Raw genomic sequence first — 19,414 nt, forward strand, 5'->3', positions numbered from 1 at the left:
TGTTTCCATGTTCAGTGTGTTTAGTTTTGCATCCCCTGTTGTGTCATGTTCATTTGTGTCAGCTGTGTTTCCCCAGGTGTTTCCACTTCCCTCATTACCCTTGTGTATTTAAGTCCTCTGTCATCCTCTGTTCAGTGTTGGGTTGTCTGGTTGTTTCCAAGTCAGGTCAGGTCAGGTCAGGTCAGGTCAGGTCAGGTCAGGTCAGGTCAGAGAGTGTAACCTGATGTGGTAGCATATACACGCTGCATATGCTGCTGCCTACTTGGAAAATATGGAGGTACAGCACCTGGGGGCGCAGGTGAAGAGGGCTCTCTGTGGGGAACACCTCCTCCATACCCCTAAGTGAGAGTAGACTAGGCCAGTCTAAGTTGGGTGATGGGGATATGTGGCAGGGAGGGGTCTGTGTTCTCTATTTACCTGCATTTGTGATTCAACACTTGTTTTGAATGATTTCTTTTGTAGCTCAGTATGTAGGTCATTTACTCACTGGAAGTCTTGTGGTTTGATTCCTGGGTGCTCCAGTCTGCATGCCAAAAGGGTAAGATACAGGATGTGTTCATCAGAGCGTAAATGTTGGATAAAAAGGCACTAAGGCATAAAAAAGTGCATGTGTGAATGGTTAAATGGACTGGTTCTTATATAGCGCTTTTCTACTCCCCCAGTGTACTCAAAGCACTCTATACAACACATTCACCCAATCTCACAAGAACTTTCTCTAAACTGAGTGCTTTTCTAATGACATTCACACTCCGATGGATGCATCGGAGAGTAACTTGGGGTAGTAGTTTGCCCAAGGATACTTGACATGCATGACTGGAGGAGCCAGGGATCGAACCACCAACCTTCCGATCAGTAGTTGACCTGCTCTACCTCCTGAGCTACAGCCACCCCAGTTAAATGAGGCTATATTGTATAAAGTGCTCTGACAAAGTAACAAAGTACTATATAGAACCAGTTTACCATGACACTTGCTACACACCTTTAACAATAGATGAAATGATTATGTGCAACATAAAAGGCTTCAGCCAAAGTGATGGTAAATGGACTGAATCTTACACCCAGAGCACTTTACGTAACGTGCCTCATTCACCCAAGCACTTTTTTATGCATATGCTTAACTATTTTCTATCTGCCATTCACACACATTCATACTCCAGTGCATTTGGAGAGCAACGTGGGGTTAGTGTCTTACTCAAAGATATTTGACATACAGACGGGAGAAGCCAGGGATTGAACCACCAACCTTTCAATCAACTGACCAGTGAGCAACTGTCCTACCGTCCCCATTTTAGAAGAAGTTTCTGAGTTTGTGGACAAGGCACAGGTGACACAATACGAAGATAGCCAGGATAAGCGGGTGAAAAACTTATTACAAAGGAGCCTCACCGAACCAGAAAAGAATGTGCTCGCCAAAGGACTTGATTTTGTGATTTATCCACAATAGCTGACTATAGTGGATCTTATCACAACCACAGAAACAGGGATAAGGAACACAACCTGAAGCATAGCTTCCTCTGTCTAACTGCACAGTACAAGAAAAAAAGAACACTGTCACATCCCTAAGCAAAGACCAAAACATCACCATATTACCAGGCAATAAGGGAAGGTGCACTGTTGTTCTATACTCAACTGATTACCACACCAAGATTACTACACTCCTCAGTGACAACAATACCTACAAAGCCTTAAGATGAGACCCCACAAGCAACTACAAAAAGAAAGTCATCACTTCCCTACAACAACATGAAAAAGCCATTGACATGTGTACAGAGGGGATGTTATACCCTGTATATATGGATCTATTCCACTCAGACCCATTATTAGCAGTATAAACTCATCTCTCCACCTACAACACTTCGAGGCACCTCACCACCAGCCTAGCTCCCCTTGTGAGGAACACACCCCATTACACCTTGGTCAAAAGAATTATGAGACTTCACTGTTCACATCAACCCAGTGGACCAAAACATAAAGGTACAATTTGCCAATGCCACTTCTGCATTGTGCTGTACACACAGAGGAGAATGGAAACTTCAAAACTAAAGTTTACCGGACGTCCACAACAGACCAGTACCGACTCCCACCGCCCTCTGGAAGTAATCAAGACCCCGCAACACCCAGTAAAAATGGTTTCTTCTAAGCAAGAGGGGAAACAAAAGGATCACACACATGTAAACAAAGCTCTTAAAACATGTGGTTATCCCAAATGGGCCTTCATCAAATCAGCAAAGATGCACAGGAAAGAAGGTCAAACACCAACTAGGGAGGAGCAGAGTGACAAACGGAACAACACCGTCAATCCCTATGTAGCAGCTTTATCAGAGAAACATCCCAGTGCACTTCAAACCCAACAAGTTGAACAACATGGTGGCTTACAACACTGACTTTCTGCCACCTACAATTCAATTTTGAGATCCCTTCCAGGAACCTCAAAACCCGCTAACATCTTGTGTCAGGAGATCTCAATAGGTCACATGACTGGGTGACAATGGTAAATGGCCTGTATTTGTATAGCGCTTTACTAGTCCCTAAGGATCCCAAAGCGCTTTACACATTCAGTCATCCACACACACATTCACACACTGGTGATGGCAGCTACATTGTAGCCACAGCCACCCTGGGGCACACTGACAGAGGCGAGGCTGCCGGACACTGGCGCCACCGGGCCCTCTGACCACCACCAGTAGGCAACGGGTGAAGTGTCTTGCCCAAGGACACAACGACCGAGACTGTCCAAGCCGGGGCTCGAACCTGCAACCTTCCGATTACAAGACGAACTCCCAACTCTTGAGCCACGATCGCCCCAACCAAAATTTCTGCTGATATTGACCCATGCACACTTTGGCTCATGTGATGAGGCACATGACCAATAGTGGGTCAACAACCTTCTTAACCCTCCTGCCATCCTTTAAAAAACTCACACCCATCACCCTAGGGACCATTCTCAGCCACGCCATAAAAAGACCATATATCCATATTTTATTCCACTTTAAATTAGCCAACCTTGTAAAACTACTTCTCCCTGAAATATTCATGTAAAGTTTTAATTATATTTTCGTTGTTTTAACCCTTCAAATCCCAGTGTTATTACATGAGCGCCCTGTGTTATAAGCCCCAAAAACCAAAAAACGAAACTAAATATTTCCACAAAAAACCAGTTGAAGTAATATGTGATTGTCATTATAAGTAGGCCTTTAGATGGACCAAAGATTGGCACCAACATACATTTTGACCTGCCATTATTTTTTTTGCATTTTTTTTGCAATTTAAAAATTAAAACTTCAAGGCCCTGAGTCTTCATTGACATCCAAGAAAAGAAGAAAAAATAAAATCATATGATGATAATTTGGGGTTGAAAAATAGCGTTTATAATGGAAGTCAATGGGCAGAAAATGGTCCCCAGGGTGATGGGTGTGGGGATTTCTGCTGCTCAGCCATTTTAGGCTGATTTAAGGAATTCACACTGGAATATTAACATTGACAGGTAAAAACTATCCTGTGGCAAGTTTGGTTATATTCCACTGAACACAGTGGAAATGGCAGCCATTTAACACATAGCAGTGGCACAAAAAGGTCCCAAGAAGGCAGGAAGGTTAAGGAACAACTCCCTCTAGGGTTTGAATACCTGGGACTCTCCAACATTTGGTTTTAGAACTAGTAGTGAAAGAAGTCCATTCGCTTTCTTTCCAAGCCCCTTATGACTGACAACCTACACAGGCATTCATACAAGTGCTTCTTTAACGCCTAAACAACCATAGGCTTAGACGCCGATGGATAAATCTGGGACAACACAGGGTTGAGTATCTTGTCCTTCAACGTGCAGATTGAAAGACCCAGAGATCGAACCACCAGAAGAGCGGGTCATCTAATAATCAGTTCAGTTGGTACAGCCTACTGTTAAAATGTAATAATGACCAGATATTTAATCAAAATGATTATAACTCTTATTTTAGTAATCAGTCTATGGTTCACCAATGAAAATCATTCACTTTGGTCCTAGAATGCTTAAGGGTGATAGAAGTTAATTGTGACTGAAGGTTTTTAGGACAAGAAAACTATGACATGGCATTAGTTAATGTGATGGCTGACCTGCACTCAATCTACAGCAGGCGGTGCTGGACCAAGGCCAGGAAGATGGTGAAGGACCTCAGCCATCCCAACAACAGACTGTTCTCTCTGCTGAGGTCAGGAAAGCGATTCCGCTCCCTGAAGACCAACACAGAGAGACTGAGGAGGAGCTTCTTCCCGCAGGCGATACGGTCTCTCAATCACACCACCACACAGTACTGACCCACACATATGGTTCTTACACACACACTGGACTTTCTGGACTTTGGTTTTGCACAACACTGGTCACTATATTCTTCATTTCCAGTTAATACTTGTACAGCTGCTGTTATTGTGTATATATTTATTTATATTTAGATTTCTTCATACATTCTTATATATTTCTATACTGTGTATTGTGTATTTTGTTGTACAGTTATTTTATTTTCAACTTTAATTTATATATTTTATCTTATTCTTCCCAGTTAAATTTACCCTTCATTCTAATTTGTGTTGTACAGTTATTTCATTTTTAACCTTAATTTATATTTTATTCCTTCCTAGTTAAATTTACCCTTTTTAATTTTTCATATTTATTTCCTATCTTATTCATAGCCTTTTCCTTTTTTGTTTTCTTTAGGTCACGAGCAGTTGTCCAAGCATTTCACTACATATCGTACTGTGTATGACTGTGTACGTGACAAATAAAATTTGAATTTGAATTTGAATTTGGCTATAAATAGAGAAAACTCTTTGGATTAGTAAAGAACCAGTCACTGTTTACTGTCTTGAAAGAGTTCATGTTTGCTATATTTGTGAATGAAAGGCTCCAGTGAGTGCTTATAACACATTGCATGAATGTATCTGATATGAACCAGTCTTACAATTCTTTACTGAATTACTTATTCACATCTGTGAATATTCCCATTCCCCGAGTGGCTGTCTCAAGTGCAAAAGCTCCATTCAGTGTTGAATCTAAGGCGGACCTGAAAATGCAGGGCGCCTATCTTGACTTTTTAGAATATAGTACAGTAATATTGCACAGGGCTCCAAACTGTAGTGCTTTACACATTTGGCTGATCTCAAGATGAGAAACAAAACCTTTGGAGGAAGCATCATTTGTAAAGATCTGCCAGCTCAAACACATGGAGTGACCGTCATGTTAATAGAAGAGAGCTGCCTGAACTGTTTTAAAAAGTCCTGCGTCCATATTAATGGCCTCTATGATCTCCGTACTGATAAATAAATGTGAGGTGTTGTAATCGTATTTTGGACTGAGTCGCATCGGTGAATGCACATAACAATCTTAGATATGATCACGCGCAGTCATGTAAACACATGACATCAGTGCTTCTGTTTCAAATCCAATACTCACACAGTTTTCTCTTTTTTATTAGAAAATGAACTAAGCACAAGTCTTTTGAAACCCTTTGAGATGACTGCTAACAAGTCAGTCACACCCAATAAAAACAGAGATATAGTGAAATGCAGCGTCACAAATTGGCTGCCCAGTTATTACCGCCTGTAACAAAGTAAAGCTGGCAGACTGCAGCAGTGAGGATGGGGACAAAAAGTAGTCCTTAAAATCCTTCAGTCCCACTTAACTTTAATCACCCTTTAAGCAAACAATGTAAAAGAATGTCCTTGTCACAGATGTCTGCATGTTATTAGTTTGTCACAGGCAAACACTGCTGTTCTGCTTTTAGCTCCAACTGTTACAGTGACAACTGTGCAGCAACAGGGGGAGTTTGAGGAACATCAGAACTTGAGTATCTCAAAGAGAAAAAAACAAACAAAAGAAAAAACTTGTAGAAAAAGACATAAAAGCATGAGTTGTGTTGGATAAAGATTACTGTACTCTTGCATTTTTGGCTCTTCTCCCAACACCTGTTGGTCAGAAGTTGCAGCCCTTTAAAGTCCCAGGTTTATGAATTCATTCACTTGAAGTTCCATTTCCTCCTGAACAAAATCATTGGTTTAATAAGCAAGAGTCAAATAAGAGCCAGCCATCTCTGACCCACATCTGCTTTTCGCGAGCCACATAAAAGGCAGAAGGGAAAGTCCAAATGTATCACTTCCACGTTCTGTGCACATGGCAAAGCCATTTCACCGAGGCACAACTAGAACACGGACTCTGGGGCCTGGTGCGTTGATGAATCGATGAGGAGGAAGAAGTCGGCGAAGGATTTCGGAGGTTCCGTCATGGGAGGTCTGACCGACTGCTTCCACTGTGCTGGGTTTAGGTCTGTGAAGTCAGCAGGATAACCAGGTCCCATGTCTGGCCTGTCACATGTTCGGGGATCAGAGAAGCTGAAGGAGCTGCAGTGTGTACGTGAATGTTACTAAGACTATGGCTTTGACCAGATCTTGAACTGAGCAGCACATGATGCCTACATACCGCCAGCCAGGCAGTCTCTAAAGTCCAACTGAAATCAGCAATTGACCCTGACACTAATATCATCAAGCTGGGCTCCAAATTAAACGCACTCAGTGCAAACATGGCGCACACTTCAAAGAGTCCAGGGGCTTACTTCAGAAAAACAAAAGGCATGACACTGTTTAAATACAAGCACTGGGGAACTAGTGAGACGCCAGAGCTTGTGAGATGGAGCAGAAAGAAAGAGGCCAAATAAACAGGAACAGTTTTAAAGAACCTGTAACCCTGCTAGACAGGGCACCAGTTTGTATTATTCAAGTGCTGTGTTGTGACCTGTGTTGCACCTCCATCAGTTCACACTTGCTAATGATAGCAAGCAGGAGGATACGGGTTTAGGTTGTTACTTAGTTTTCCCTTATGTGTGATGGAGCTAGGTGGCTCCACGCCTTACTGTTTGCTCTGAGTTGTAGTTGTGGAGTAACTGCTCTGAGGCCGCAGTCTGTGTAAGCAGAGCCAACACTGAGGATGGATAGCTTCAAACATTCTTTGAGTCTGTGTCAGTGGATTTAGTGCTCGGGAATTTGGGCACTGTGGGGGTCTAAATAAAAGAAAACACCATCTTTAAGTCTCTGTCAACTGTCAAAAAATTAAAGAGACTTCAGGGAAATCAGTTATTCTCTGCACTATAAGGGAACAGTCACATTTCTGCCACTTGAGGCATAGATGCCCACATGTAGAAAATTTGCCACAGGAAACACCCGGCTAACTTCCCAAAGTGTCAAACCAGAGTTAGAGACTACATTTAAATGCCTTTGCAGAAACCCAAACCACTGCACTTCTATTAATTGGCCACAGAGGATTTAGAGTTTGATGTTATCCAACCACAGAGCTTAATCCCTGCGTATAATGAAGATGTACTCCGTGACATTCAAAACAACACTACAGTATATCGTGTGAAGCTAAGATTTTAAAAAGCAACCATATCTTTATAGAAGGAAATGTTTCCTAGAACTTGAAGCTTTTTCCTGCTGAATCATGTTTTAGACTCAGAATAGGACTGCAGGAAAGCTTTGCCAGTATTTCAGGTATTTTTCAACATACATTATACATATGAGAGTTATTTGGTGTCTGGACTAAAGTCCATAAGATGAGGGAAAAAATTCTAAGTAGAGTTTAATTTTGGAGGTTTTCTAGAATGTATTCTAACTGATAGTACAGTCACTGATCTACCCAAGCCAAAAAGTCTAATAAACATGTTGGTGGAAAAAACTGCTTTATTATTAGTGCGACTAACCATAATCTCACTGATTCATATAAAAAGTGCTAGAAATAGTGAGATCTGTGCTGCTATAAAAGAACTATAGTGCAACAGGAACACGGAGATGTGTCTCTGCTGTTTTCCACTGAAACCAACCAACCAGGTGTAGCTTCAGGCATAAACTTTTGAAACTATTTTATTTACAATGAAACTGTTGCCTGCTGCTCGGGCAGTCCTCATCTAACATACAGCGCTCATAAATATCTGCAGTAAATACAGTATATATGCTTTATATTGTTTCACTATCACATAAGAGAAAATGTACATTTTCATTGCAATAATTTGACAGCAGGAAGTTTGTTCCTGCCAAAGTTTGTTAAGTGTCCAAAATGAAAAGGCTTCAGGCTGACTTAGAAATGTTGATTAAACATTACAGAGTGTGTAAATTTAGATTGCTATGAAACCACTTAAACATCATGTTACAGAATTTTTAAATAAAATAATTTGGAATAAACACGCCTGTTTTTTACATGACCGAGTATTCTGTAGCATATCTGGCATTTGTACTAACCAACTGGAAAGTTGAAAATTGAGTGCTGACAATGATCCCGTCCTCCTGAGTAATCACTGTAAAGCAGCCAAACTGTTTAGCTGCTACAAAGTGAAATCAAAAACTCAATCTTTAAAAAACAAAGTTCAAATCAGTGCAAAGCTTTACTTTTCTTTTTTCTTTTTTTGATGCAGTGCTTAGATCTAAACTAAACTTCAGTAAAACACTCATATTGAACCCAAATATCCTGGGTTACCTGGTCTAACTTTTTCCATCAGCACCACATCTTCTGAGTGGTGACACTAAACACTGCCAATTATTTTTGTTTGCAGCTTGACCACTAAGTGAGGCTACAACAGCCTACTGGGCTTTAATCTCTGCCAAATCTTGACAACAAGTATATTACTCTTCGGTGGGTCAGTGCTCCATTATCTTGTGCCTATCCCTAACTTTGTCGTCTGGTGTTATTTTCCAGAGCAAAGCAGCTGAAAGCATCAGCAGACTGGGAATGATGCTAATGAGATTGTAAGACTGAAGATTCAAGCTCTGGGATAAAAAAAAGGGCCAGTAATTATCTATCAGTAACTTATTCTAAATAATCATTGTTCATGGTTTCTTACAGACAAAACACAGAGGACAGTAGAATTCATTATTGTGTATCACATTAGAGCAACACCACCTTTAACATCCTTAGGCAGTGAAAATATTCCATCGGAATACTCAACAAGATAATGTTCACAATACCTCCATCCAAATATGTGCTAAAGTTTTCTTGTGCAACATACTGGAGGTCAGCCACGAACAATAATACAGCGGAGGCCTGAGGAGGGGAACTGAAACAGAAATCTCCACCTCGTCTGTGACGCACTGCAGCCACTTAAGCCTCAACATTGGCCGGGAGAAGTAAAAGTGACCAATGAGTGATTAGAAATGAAGCTATGGCAGAGAATGGGGAGGGGGCTGACACACTGTATCCATCTACAGCAGACTCGGCTTCCGCCATTTTGACTAGAAAAAAAAGAAGGAAACAGAATTTGGTGATGTGCACTAACTACACAACCCACACACACACACACACACACACACACACACACACACACACACACACACACACACACACACACACACACACACTTCATCAGTAGCTATGCCTCAGATTAACTGAAGCACTGCATCATTTTGAGAATGAACATTATCAAGTAGACAAGGTAAACAGCTTAACTGATATTTTTGGAGTTTCTGTATGATGTGGTGGACTTGGTCTGAAAATAGTCTCATCCCAGATCCCCAAAGCAGCAGCATGACTGGTTTTTAACTATGGATGACATAAGACTGAATGGAGACATGAAATATTTAACACAGAATTATAAGAAGGGCCGCAGACAGTTCAGAAGATTTTGTGTTGAAAAAAACATTTCATTTGTGTCTAACAGTTCAGATCTGATAATAAGCTTAATAATATTATACTGATACACTCTCACACCTTGTTCCAAAAATTACAAATTTCACATATTTATGCATACACATTATTATTATTATTATTATTATTATTATGTTAAATTTTTTTAGCTCTACATCAAGAACATTTCCTTTGCTTTTAGTGATGTGACACTTTCAAGAAAATGTAGCGTTATTAAATCGGTTTTTAAACTTCAGCAAATGTATTTGAATTTTTGTTATCAACAAAGGAAATAAATTTGACACATTCACAGTCACCTGATTTAAAGATTAATGGTTTGTGGACGATAATTAGCACATAAATATACCTGCATGCAGTTCGTTTGGCTGGGGGTCTGTAGAATGGATGTTAGTTGTGTTGCTTAGTAACAAGTAGCGCAAAAGGAGCGAAATAATGTTGTAAAATAATTCACAGAACATGAATCGAATGGTGGCGTTTGCCTCCCATCACTGATCACCAATTGGAAGTCATATTTCCCAGTCCAACGCTGGTGTCAGACTGGCTACAGCCGAAACCTCCTTCTGCTCCAATCACGTGACAGTGGGAGTCCGTGGAGGTTTAATTCCCTTCCAAGAAGGCCAGCTCTAATCTGCCGCTATATACATCTATTAAAGAAGAAAAAACTGAAGTTCTTTGATTGCAGCAGATGCAGAGGTGCTGCACGTGTGGCACAGGGAGGACTGAAGACTGGAGAGCAGGCTGAAGGAGTACAAAGGTCAGGCAGCGCAGAGAGGAGGACGGGAGGTAAGAAGCTCGCCAAATAACAAAATAAGCAGTTTTTTTGTGTATTATGATCTGTTATTGGAATTACTTTTTACAGTTCAGTGTGCTGCGTCTGTGTCAAACTAAAGCCCGTCAAAAAGTACAAATGCAGTTATTTTAGTATTCGAACACATTTTTTAAGTTACTTGTGAAAACACTTAAACACTTTCACGCAAGTTTTTCACGCACTTAAATATTTAAAGTCTTGTGAATTTCCAAACTCTCTGATATTGATCGAGCCGCGCTACACGAGGTTCACACTTCTCCTGAGAGTACAACACGCACATTTATGTGGTTTGAAAGGGTTCAGGCTTTAGTCTAATTGCTTTCTGGTTAATTGAACTGATTGGCTAATTGGCTGTGACACAATAAGGGCGTATGCGGAGATAAACGCGGCTACATCGTAATGAAGGCTTTTGCAGTTTCTGTGGTGGAGACAGACAAACACTTCTTGCGCGTTTCTTTTACTTCTGATAGTTTAATGAGCCAGCAAACTCAAGGTACAAGGTAAAAAATAAAAGACAGAGAAATGTATTTATTTGGGTTAAATTGAGCATAAACGGTGGTGTTTATAGTGAGTGAGGCAAGGCGAGAATGTGTGTCGAGTTAATAGTTTGAGGTTGGAGAATAAAGCAGCTCACTCTCCGCTCTTCAGGAGTTGGAGAAAGTCTGTCAGCAGCGCTATCAGCCTGCTTGGAAAGGCAGCGGAGCAGAGCTGCAAACACACACACAGCTGAGTGACAACCGGGGCCGTTCATGCGCTCGTGTCACCAAGCAGACATATAAGTCACGCTGGCATCTGATTTATAGACGCGCTGCAGATTCACGCTTCATTTAACGCGAAGCCACAGCGTATATTTCACCTGCAGACCCAGCGCGGCCTCCGCGTCAGCCCTGCTGCATGTGGCAGTGTGCAGAAGGATGCCTGCTGCTGCTGCTGCTGCTGCTGGGTTATTACCGCACACACACACACACTGACAAAACGGCTTTCAACACTACCTCATTTTCCTAAACATTATTCTCAAGTGGTTTTACATTCGGGTCTTTATGGAGATGGAAGAGTCATTTAAACCCATTTAATGCGTAAAGTTTTTATTTTTTAATTTAATTTAATCCATGTATTTAACCTTGTTAAACGTAGAATTTACGAGGGTTTTATTTTCTTTCAAAATGTCTTCTCAGTTATTTGAGTAGGCATGATCTGCTTGTGGTCTCGATTCATTCAGCGTTTATTATATACATGCTGATCAAAATAAATAATGAAATGTTATGAATAATCCAGGATTCCTAATAGGTAATCGCTGGTTTGGGCCAGTGCATATTTGCAAGTGACATATTAATCACAATGTCTGCAGTGGCACAAGTAATGCGAGCGCTCTATTAAACCGCTGTGAGGCTGTTAATAGAAATCCACCGCGGCCTATGTGCTACTGTAGCACACAGCTCGCTGTTTTCAGTGTGAGATTCCATTGTATGTTACAAAGCTCTATACTGGTGGTTACACGCACAAGTTGTTAGGATGTATTTTGAATAATTTCGTGGCTACCCTGGTTCATGAGGTGGGTTATCGTGGACGGGGAGTCAGGGTCACCACCAAGCCCCGTGGAGGCGAGTGAAGGCTGGGGTTATCTTCTACAATATTTTATGAATATTGTCTTGTTCACTGGTTGTACTTGGTTTTACATTAAAGCCTCACTTTAGTCAGCATAGGTTCAGTCCGGCCTGGTGACCCGAGGCAATGACGAGGGTTGATACAGCAATTACCAGATAATTACCAGACATGCATTCAAATGAAAACGCAATAATAATAATAATGCACATTATAGTCTGGTGGTGTTGGGAATGCTACCAAGATACCAAGGCTCAGAGGAGGGCACCGTTTCTACACCACAGCTGTAAGGCTGAGAGGAGCAGTGGGCAACGAATCACTTTCTCCCTGCTGCTTTCACACACCGAGGGGGACTGAGCTACTGCGTGTAGCAATGTAGGAAAGCTCTTGTTGCAGTGTGTGTGTGTGTGTGTGTGTGTGTGTGTGTGTGTGTGTGTGTGTGTGTGTGTGTGTGTGTGTGTGTGTGTGTGTGTGTGTTTGTGATTCCAAGAAAATAACCCACTGAGATCCCCCCTCAGAGCTCCAAGTGCGCACTGCACAGGCGCAGAACGCGGCTTGTCGATAGAGAAGCTGAAAGGCACTAAGGCAGCCGAACCGACCGGCACTTCCCAGCGGACAGCCGCCGCTGCTGCAGCCGTCAGCACAGCGCTCGAGACGAGCAGTTATCTTCTAAAAGCACGTGCAGCCGCGGTGGGAAGGGGAGGAACCCTGCTGTTTGCAGGCCGAGGACCGAGCTGCTGTGCGCGGAGATGGATTTAAGCAGATGATAGCTGACTGCGTGAGGTACAGTAGAGAAGCGTCCGCGCTGCCGACCGACTTGTAAATAGTGCTGTTTGTTTCAAGAGGGGAGAGCAATGCTGTGTCATCCAGAGTGTGATACTCTGTGGGGGAATCAACCCACTGTAATTAACCCACTGTACTCAGTCCACAGAGAAATCTGACAAGGAAGCGCTGAAACTGACAGTCAGAGAGAGAGAGACAGAGAGACAGCCAGACTGAATGAGAGCTGGGATGAGCAAGTCTAGCTTTTTATTTCTATCTTTATTTACTTGTTTTTATTGATATTTATTTATTTCAGAACATGTGCATGCTGACTTTTTTGACTGGCTGTTATTATTATTATTATTATTATTATTATTACTTTAACATTATTAAGAAAGCTGACTTTCACATTTTCTTTACAAACACTGGCCTGTGCTTGGAAGTTTTCACACACCAGCTTAAAAGTAATTAGTTAATGATACTGCTATTTAAAATATTTCAAAATGCATGGTTCACTTCATATATTTTATAATATTTGTGTTGAATGGAGGATGGTTTGAAAGCTTTTCGTGTTCAGTTTTTTGATTGTTTTAAAATATTATTGGGAACAGGGCTGGAAGCCCAGCTTTATGTATGTATGTAAATATGCAAGCTGCTGTGATCATTGCATTTTACACTAAAAAATGACGTAGATTAAAAGCCAGACAATTGCTTTATTGTTTCCATGCATCAGTATTTGCTCATTTTATTTTGAGGAGTTTTTGTTTGTTTGCATTGAGGTTTAAATGCTGTCAGCGGATTAGAAGCAGTGGAAGGTGTTTTCTTTATGTCCTCATCAGCTAACGTTGTTTGTTGTTGAGAAGGACGTGTTGAGCACTGATGCCGGGCCTTCATGGTTCAGAGCTGTTGACTCAAAATGGCGGCAGATTGAAATGTGTTACATCTGCCTCACACAGTTAGCACATCTCCACACACACGCACTGTTTTTAGCGTCTTAGGCTTTTGGTATTTGCTACTTCAAACTCTGCAGTCTTTCTGCAGACCTCTGGAAAATATGTGAACAACAGGCCCACGGATGCTGGCTGTAGCGTGGCATCATAAACAGGAGACATCTAAGTTAAATGTGTCAGAGAACGCCACACCAGCATAGACGGTTGTTGCAGTGTTTCCCACAGGGGAACATTGAAAACCTTATTTTGTGGCAGAACCTTTAATTGTTTTATTAAAAATGAGATTTGACCTGTGATTTTCTGCATGATATTTTCATTTCAAAATGCAAAGGTTCAAAATGATTGGTGCTTTAAGATGGCTGCCAAGTTTCACGACTTTCTTCTGTGAGGCCTTCGGCCGAACAGTTTTCCTGCTTGCAAGACAAGTAAAAGTGAAGCTTTGCAGTTAAATGAGCAGCTCATCTGTATTCGTGTGCAGTTTGTTTCCCCTGTTTCTTGCTTGCTTTGCTGCATAGCCATTACTTCTTTGTCTTTCAGTGCACTATAATATTTTCCAAGCAGATTCATTTAGATGATCATTTCTCCCTGTAAGCAGCAGGAACAAACCAGACTCCCTTCAGGATTTACATGTTTAAATAAAACCTTTAGATGCTGAAAACATATTTGGTGCCATGGATTTATTTTCATGTATTTATTTACAGTCTATCGAAATGTTATAACGGACAGAAATATGTCCGGAATAGTCCTCAGATTGGATGTCGTGTGTGAGGCAGAAACAGGCTCATGCATGCGCTGTTGGCTTGTGCTCATCAGTTAAACAGAACTAGTGAAAGGCCTAGATTCACACTGTACAAAAAAGAGAAAAGAAAAAAAGCTTGTAGCTGTTTCTTCGTCAGATCTTATCTTTATTAGCTTTCACAAAGGTCTCCGTCCGTTTACACTGGATGCCACCTCTCCAGTTTCATGGCTAAGAGAGTGGTTTCTCTATGTTTACAGGCTCACGTCCACAGCGTGCAGCCCTGAGGCTAGGAGACCGCAGCAACAGGTTTCACACTAGCATACTCCGAGCAGCTTTTGCCTTACAGAAGTACAGAAGCATTTCCAACCATTAGAAATGACCTGAAAACTAAACTGTAGTTAGACTTTGTCTAACTTTGTGGAGTTAAACAAAAGCATTTGGAGCAGAAGTAATAGTTGTAAACTTGCAGTACGAAGCACACAGAGAGCTGCATCGAGGTTTGAGGCAGGAACAGAAGCAGAAACAGCCGCAGTGACTCTGTACATGTGAGGACAAAATAATAATGACAAGGATGAGTCTCCCATGTTAACGATGTATTACTTTGACTTGATTTTTTTTCTGTTAACAGTTCTGTGTTTCAAATCGAAATGAAGATTTCAGCCTTTCAGAGCTGCACTCTCAGCTGCAGCGATGTTCACTGTACAGTGTGTCAGCCTAATTTACTGCTGAGACTTTGACCCTTTTGTGGAGTCTCGTGCACAAATCTTTAATAAAGTCTGAGCTTGGCTGTCACGGAGCTAAACATGTTTAAGTCTCTACGGGCCGAGGTTCACATGAGATGGTCCTCAGGTGCTGGCATTCTCTAGATTAATGGATGAAATGGAGCAGTACAGAGTAGCTCAGTAGCACAGAGAGTTTTGTGACCCTCAGTTAACAGAAAAATGTTTGCCTCATTACTGGCGTGAACTTCAAACGGAAAATTGTGCTGATGCATTGTTGATATCGACTTAAAAGCAAACAGCGTGTGAGGAGAGAAGAGAAATATTGAAACCTCATTCCTCTGTTGTGCCACTTGAATATTATCACTGTATTTTCAACATTTTTGTCTCTCTGTTTGTATGCCCAGTATTAAACCAGTACTTGGCTCAGGTTTCCTCCATAGAATTTATCAACAACAGCAGCCAGTGGTACCTGCACACCCAGCCCAAACCAAAGATTTCAACTACAAAAATAAAGGCTGCATATATATAGCATTCACTTTTTCAAAAATGCTTCAATTGGGTCTAAAAATGTCATTCAAATAGAAAATCTTTCATTGGCAAAAAGTGTGCGGTCTGTAATGGAAACCTGACTTCATACTACAAAAGCTTAGCTGGACGTTTTTATTTTGGAGAAGGGGGAAGTTTTACACACTCCAATTAAATCTTAGAAATTCATATTTAAATTCAAAAACCTAAATATGTAAGATGATGGCCCGCAGCTGTGCAGGCTCACAGTCGCACAACATGTGATCTGCACTCACACTGACATGCAATCTGTTACATTTGTGTAAAAAACACACAAAGGTGTGGCAAAAAGATAGAATTGTTGTTGAATAAAAGGGAGAGTTGTTTTATTTCAGATCATTTTTTAAGTTAATAAAAACTAGTGTTTAAAACATTTAATGAAAAACAAAAACTTTGAAATAAAGTTTTGCTTCCACATTAATCATTACATAGCAAAAAATGACCATAGCTTAATAAAGTTCTTGGCACCACTGATTTAAGGCCAATGCTGTCTCACAGTAATAGAATATATATAGGAGTATACTTTATAACTGTATATGACATGAGGCTACATTACATCTGGAAAATGTCCTGTGCCAGGTCTGACCCACAGTGGCAGTTCCCCTCTGCTTTCACTGCTGCTCACTGATAAATCTGACAGCTGGGTATTCTTCTAATCCTGCAGCGATGCTTCAGGAGAAAGCTTCAACTGTGACGGACGAACATGTGAGCCGGCTCCAGACTGGCGGGGAGACGGATCTGCTTCCAGACCAGTCGCGACTGGGCCTGTCCACAGCTCCCACCGTTCCCAGCTCCACCGAGCCCGACCAGGTACGCACGGAGGGCAATCTTGCATCTTCTGGATGGACTGTGAAATAGTACGCTTTAGGCTGATTTATAAATTGCTCCCTTTGGTGTTTATATGCAACTATTTTGCATTTTCTTGGATGGTCTGAGTAATTTTGATTGTAACTGTGACTCTTCCTTCAGAACATTGAGAACATTAAGGTCGTCCTTCACGAGAGGGAGCTGTGGAAGAAGTTCCACGAGGCCGGTACAGAGATGATCATTACTAAAGCGGGGAGGTGAGTGAGGCATGTTTCTGATGAACCATAAAAAAATTAAAAGAAATAAATGTTTGAGTTCATGTTTGCAGTATTTTTTCCATTTTACAGAAGAGTAAATACTCTAGTGTAAAAATACTTCAAAAGAGCTACATTCAAAATGTAATCTAAGAAAATGTACAATTTCTCATGGTTTTTTCAGTCCCTTGTATTACTGCATTTTTGTTTGGATATTGGAACACGTGAACCAGCCAGTGTCTGCTGTCAGGTATAAGCACTGGAATAAACAGTTTGTTCAGACGTGGAGTCAAAGAAGACATATTAAACATCTGCCTAAATCTCTACAGTAAATGTATTTTCTGCTGTTGTTACATTAACGTACTGCATTACTGCATTGCAGGATTTGTGGTGGAGTTTATGAAACACAAAGATTACCTGAAAAAGTTTTTTCACCTGATTTGAATCTCCCCGTCAACAGTAACCTGGAAACGGTCGAGCTCCTTGTTATTCATAGAACATTGAAACGTAGCGATAGTCTTCAGAGTGAAAACATGCATAGCTTTCTGGAAAATTGCAGGCAAAGTGATTTTCTAGTGATGGATTCATTATGCAAGATGAGTATCATATCTTTCTGGGATCATCTGTTTAGACAGCTCGTAGTAACGTACGGCAGTTATGATTTTGTCTTTCAGGAAGAGACAGAAAGTTCCTGCCGCGGCGACTGCATAATTGAAAACACAAATGACTGCTCGGCTGGTTGGATTTAATGCGACCTGAGGATTAGATAGTGAGGCTGTTGGACATTAACCAGAGAATGAATACACTCTCAAACTGACCTCCGCCTCTCATTCCTCACGGGATGTTTTTTTCCTCAGCGAAAAATGTAAAAGGTCACCACATTTTTTCCTTAATGCTGTATAACCGTAGGAGATGGGCTTTTCCTTGTCCAGCTGATAAAGTAGGCTCTGAATCCTTAAAGCCCTTTGAAGAGTTGTACAGTCGTGTAGCTGTGCAGCTGTGCTGGAAGACCTATCGGAGTTTACCTGCAGTCAGTCTGCAGCGGGCGCGCTGAAAATTGGCTTCATCGCTGACAAGCAACAGATCTGAAAATGAAAATGATATCGACACCAGACTGAATTATTTAAGCACGTCATGAGCAGTGCATGTAGTGCTCACTGTCTCATCACGGTAGAAGGTATTTTAATCATACTGCAGCAAAAAGCATTTGGCAGTAGAACATTGTATTTAATGTGTCGTTTGAACAGACAATAAAAAGCACCCAAGAGTGGGAACCAGGCATTACTGCAGACACAATCCCTGCTTTATCTTTCTAATTTTTTATTATCTCAAAGTGTATCACAGAGAGTCACAGCAGTGAGCATTTGCCCACTAATTTGGAGAAATTTCTCAACAGACGTATTTATTACATTCATTGAGGTCATAAATACATGTAGATAAATAAAAAGAAAAGAAATGAAAGACGAAAAGAGGCAGGTTACAGGTCAATGGTAACTTTATTGTCCCCAACACAACACACAACAAATATACAGAGATTAATTCTTGGAATTATGTTGTAAGGAAAGAATGCATCATCGTGAATGCGTCTGAGGTTCACACACCAGTCTGTCTTATTCTTCAGGGTGAGTGCAGCTTCAAAAAGAAGCTAGCATGGCTGTAAGCTCCTAATGATGACGCTAAAAAAATGATTCATAGCAAGTAAAGTCAACCATCTTAGAAAGCAATGTTACAATTCTAATATTCATTTGCACTAAATAAATAGTTCATCCAAGTCTGAAAGAGCTATGGAGGCAATTAGTCGCAAACCAAACTACTGGATAAACTAAGGTCATTAAAGTCTGAGTGATGTGATGGCTGCCACACGGGGACGTGCATTTCTGTAGAGCTAAACTGAACGGAAATCCATCCAAAAGCTGTGCAGATTGATTGGTTGGACAGCAGTTATATACCAACTGCAGGTTTGTTCTTGTGTATTTTGTTCATATTTAGTGCACTGATCGGGGACCATTCTTAATTTCGTTGTTCTCATGACAATGACAATAAAGTTTCTGATTCTGATTCTGATTCACTGCACAAAAAATGACCTGAAATACTGTCTCACTGGTTAATCACATGACTCTTAGACTGCAGTCGCAAATTTTGGTATTTGAAAATAAACGACATATAAAAAAACATGATTACAAAATAATGAATCTAAGCAGAAGAAACATTTTTCCAAATCATTATTAAACTAATATTTAGAGAAGGTAATATAAATATATGTCAGAATAGGGCAAAGTACTTGCAGTGTCTGTCTCATGGATTTTTGAATGAAACGTGTTTATTACTCATTCACTGAAGTTACTCACACTGAGTACTGTAGCCAGAATTTTTTCTCGAGTAGAGATACTTACATACATACATAATATTATTCAAGTAAATGTAACTGAGTAAATGTAATTATCAGTGATGGGAATAACAGTGCTACAAGTAACGGCGTTACTAACGGCATTACTTTTTTCAGTAACGAGTAATCTAACTAATTACTATTTCTATCGTTACAACGCCGTTACAG

At 40.8% G+C, this 19,414-nt stretch overlaps 1 protein-coding gene across 2 annotated transcripts in view; it reads left to right on the forward strand.

Annotated features, from left to right (window-relative positions):
- The first annotated feature begins 10,356 nt into the window (after nucleotides 1-10,356).
- The window catches only part of tbx4 (T-box transcription factor 4), a 36,530-nt gene continuing 27,472 nt past the window's right edge, over nucleotides 10,357-19,414 (forward strand). Inside the window, exons 1-3 of one of the 2 annotated variants that reach the window (XM_080889495.1) lie at nucleotides 10,357-10,435; nucleotides 16,464-16,609; nucleotides 16,769-16,863. In XM_080889495.1, the coding sequence (XP_080745621.1) occupies nucleotides 16,466-16,609; nucleotides 16,769-16,863 (239 nt within the window). In that variant the 5' untranslated portion in view covers nucleotides 10,357-10,435; nucleotides 16,464-16,465. Of the gene's footprint in view, nucleotides 10,436-12,532; nucleotides 12,846-16,463; nucleotides 16,610-16,768; nucleotides 16,864-19,414 lie in introns of those variants that run through there. The other variant, XM_080889494.1, reaches the window with a different exon arrangement.

The sequence above is a fragment of the Rhamphochromis sp. 'chilingali' genome (genome assembly GCF_963969265.1).
Source record: "Rhamphochromis sp. 'chilingali' genome assembly, chromosome: 8".
In the NCBI taxonomy this organism is placed as follows: Eukaryota; Metazoa; Chordata; class Actinopteri; order Cichliformes; family Cichlidae; genus Rhamphochromis; species Rhamphochromis sp. 'chilingali'.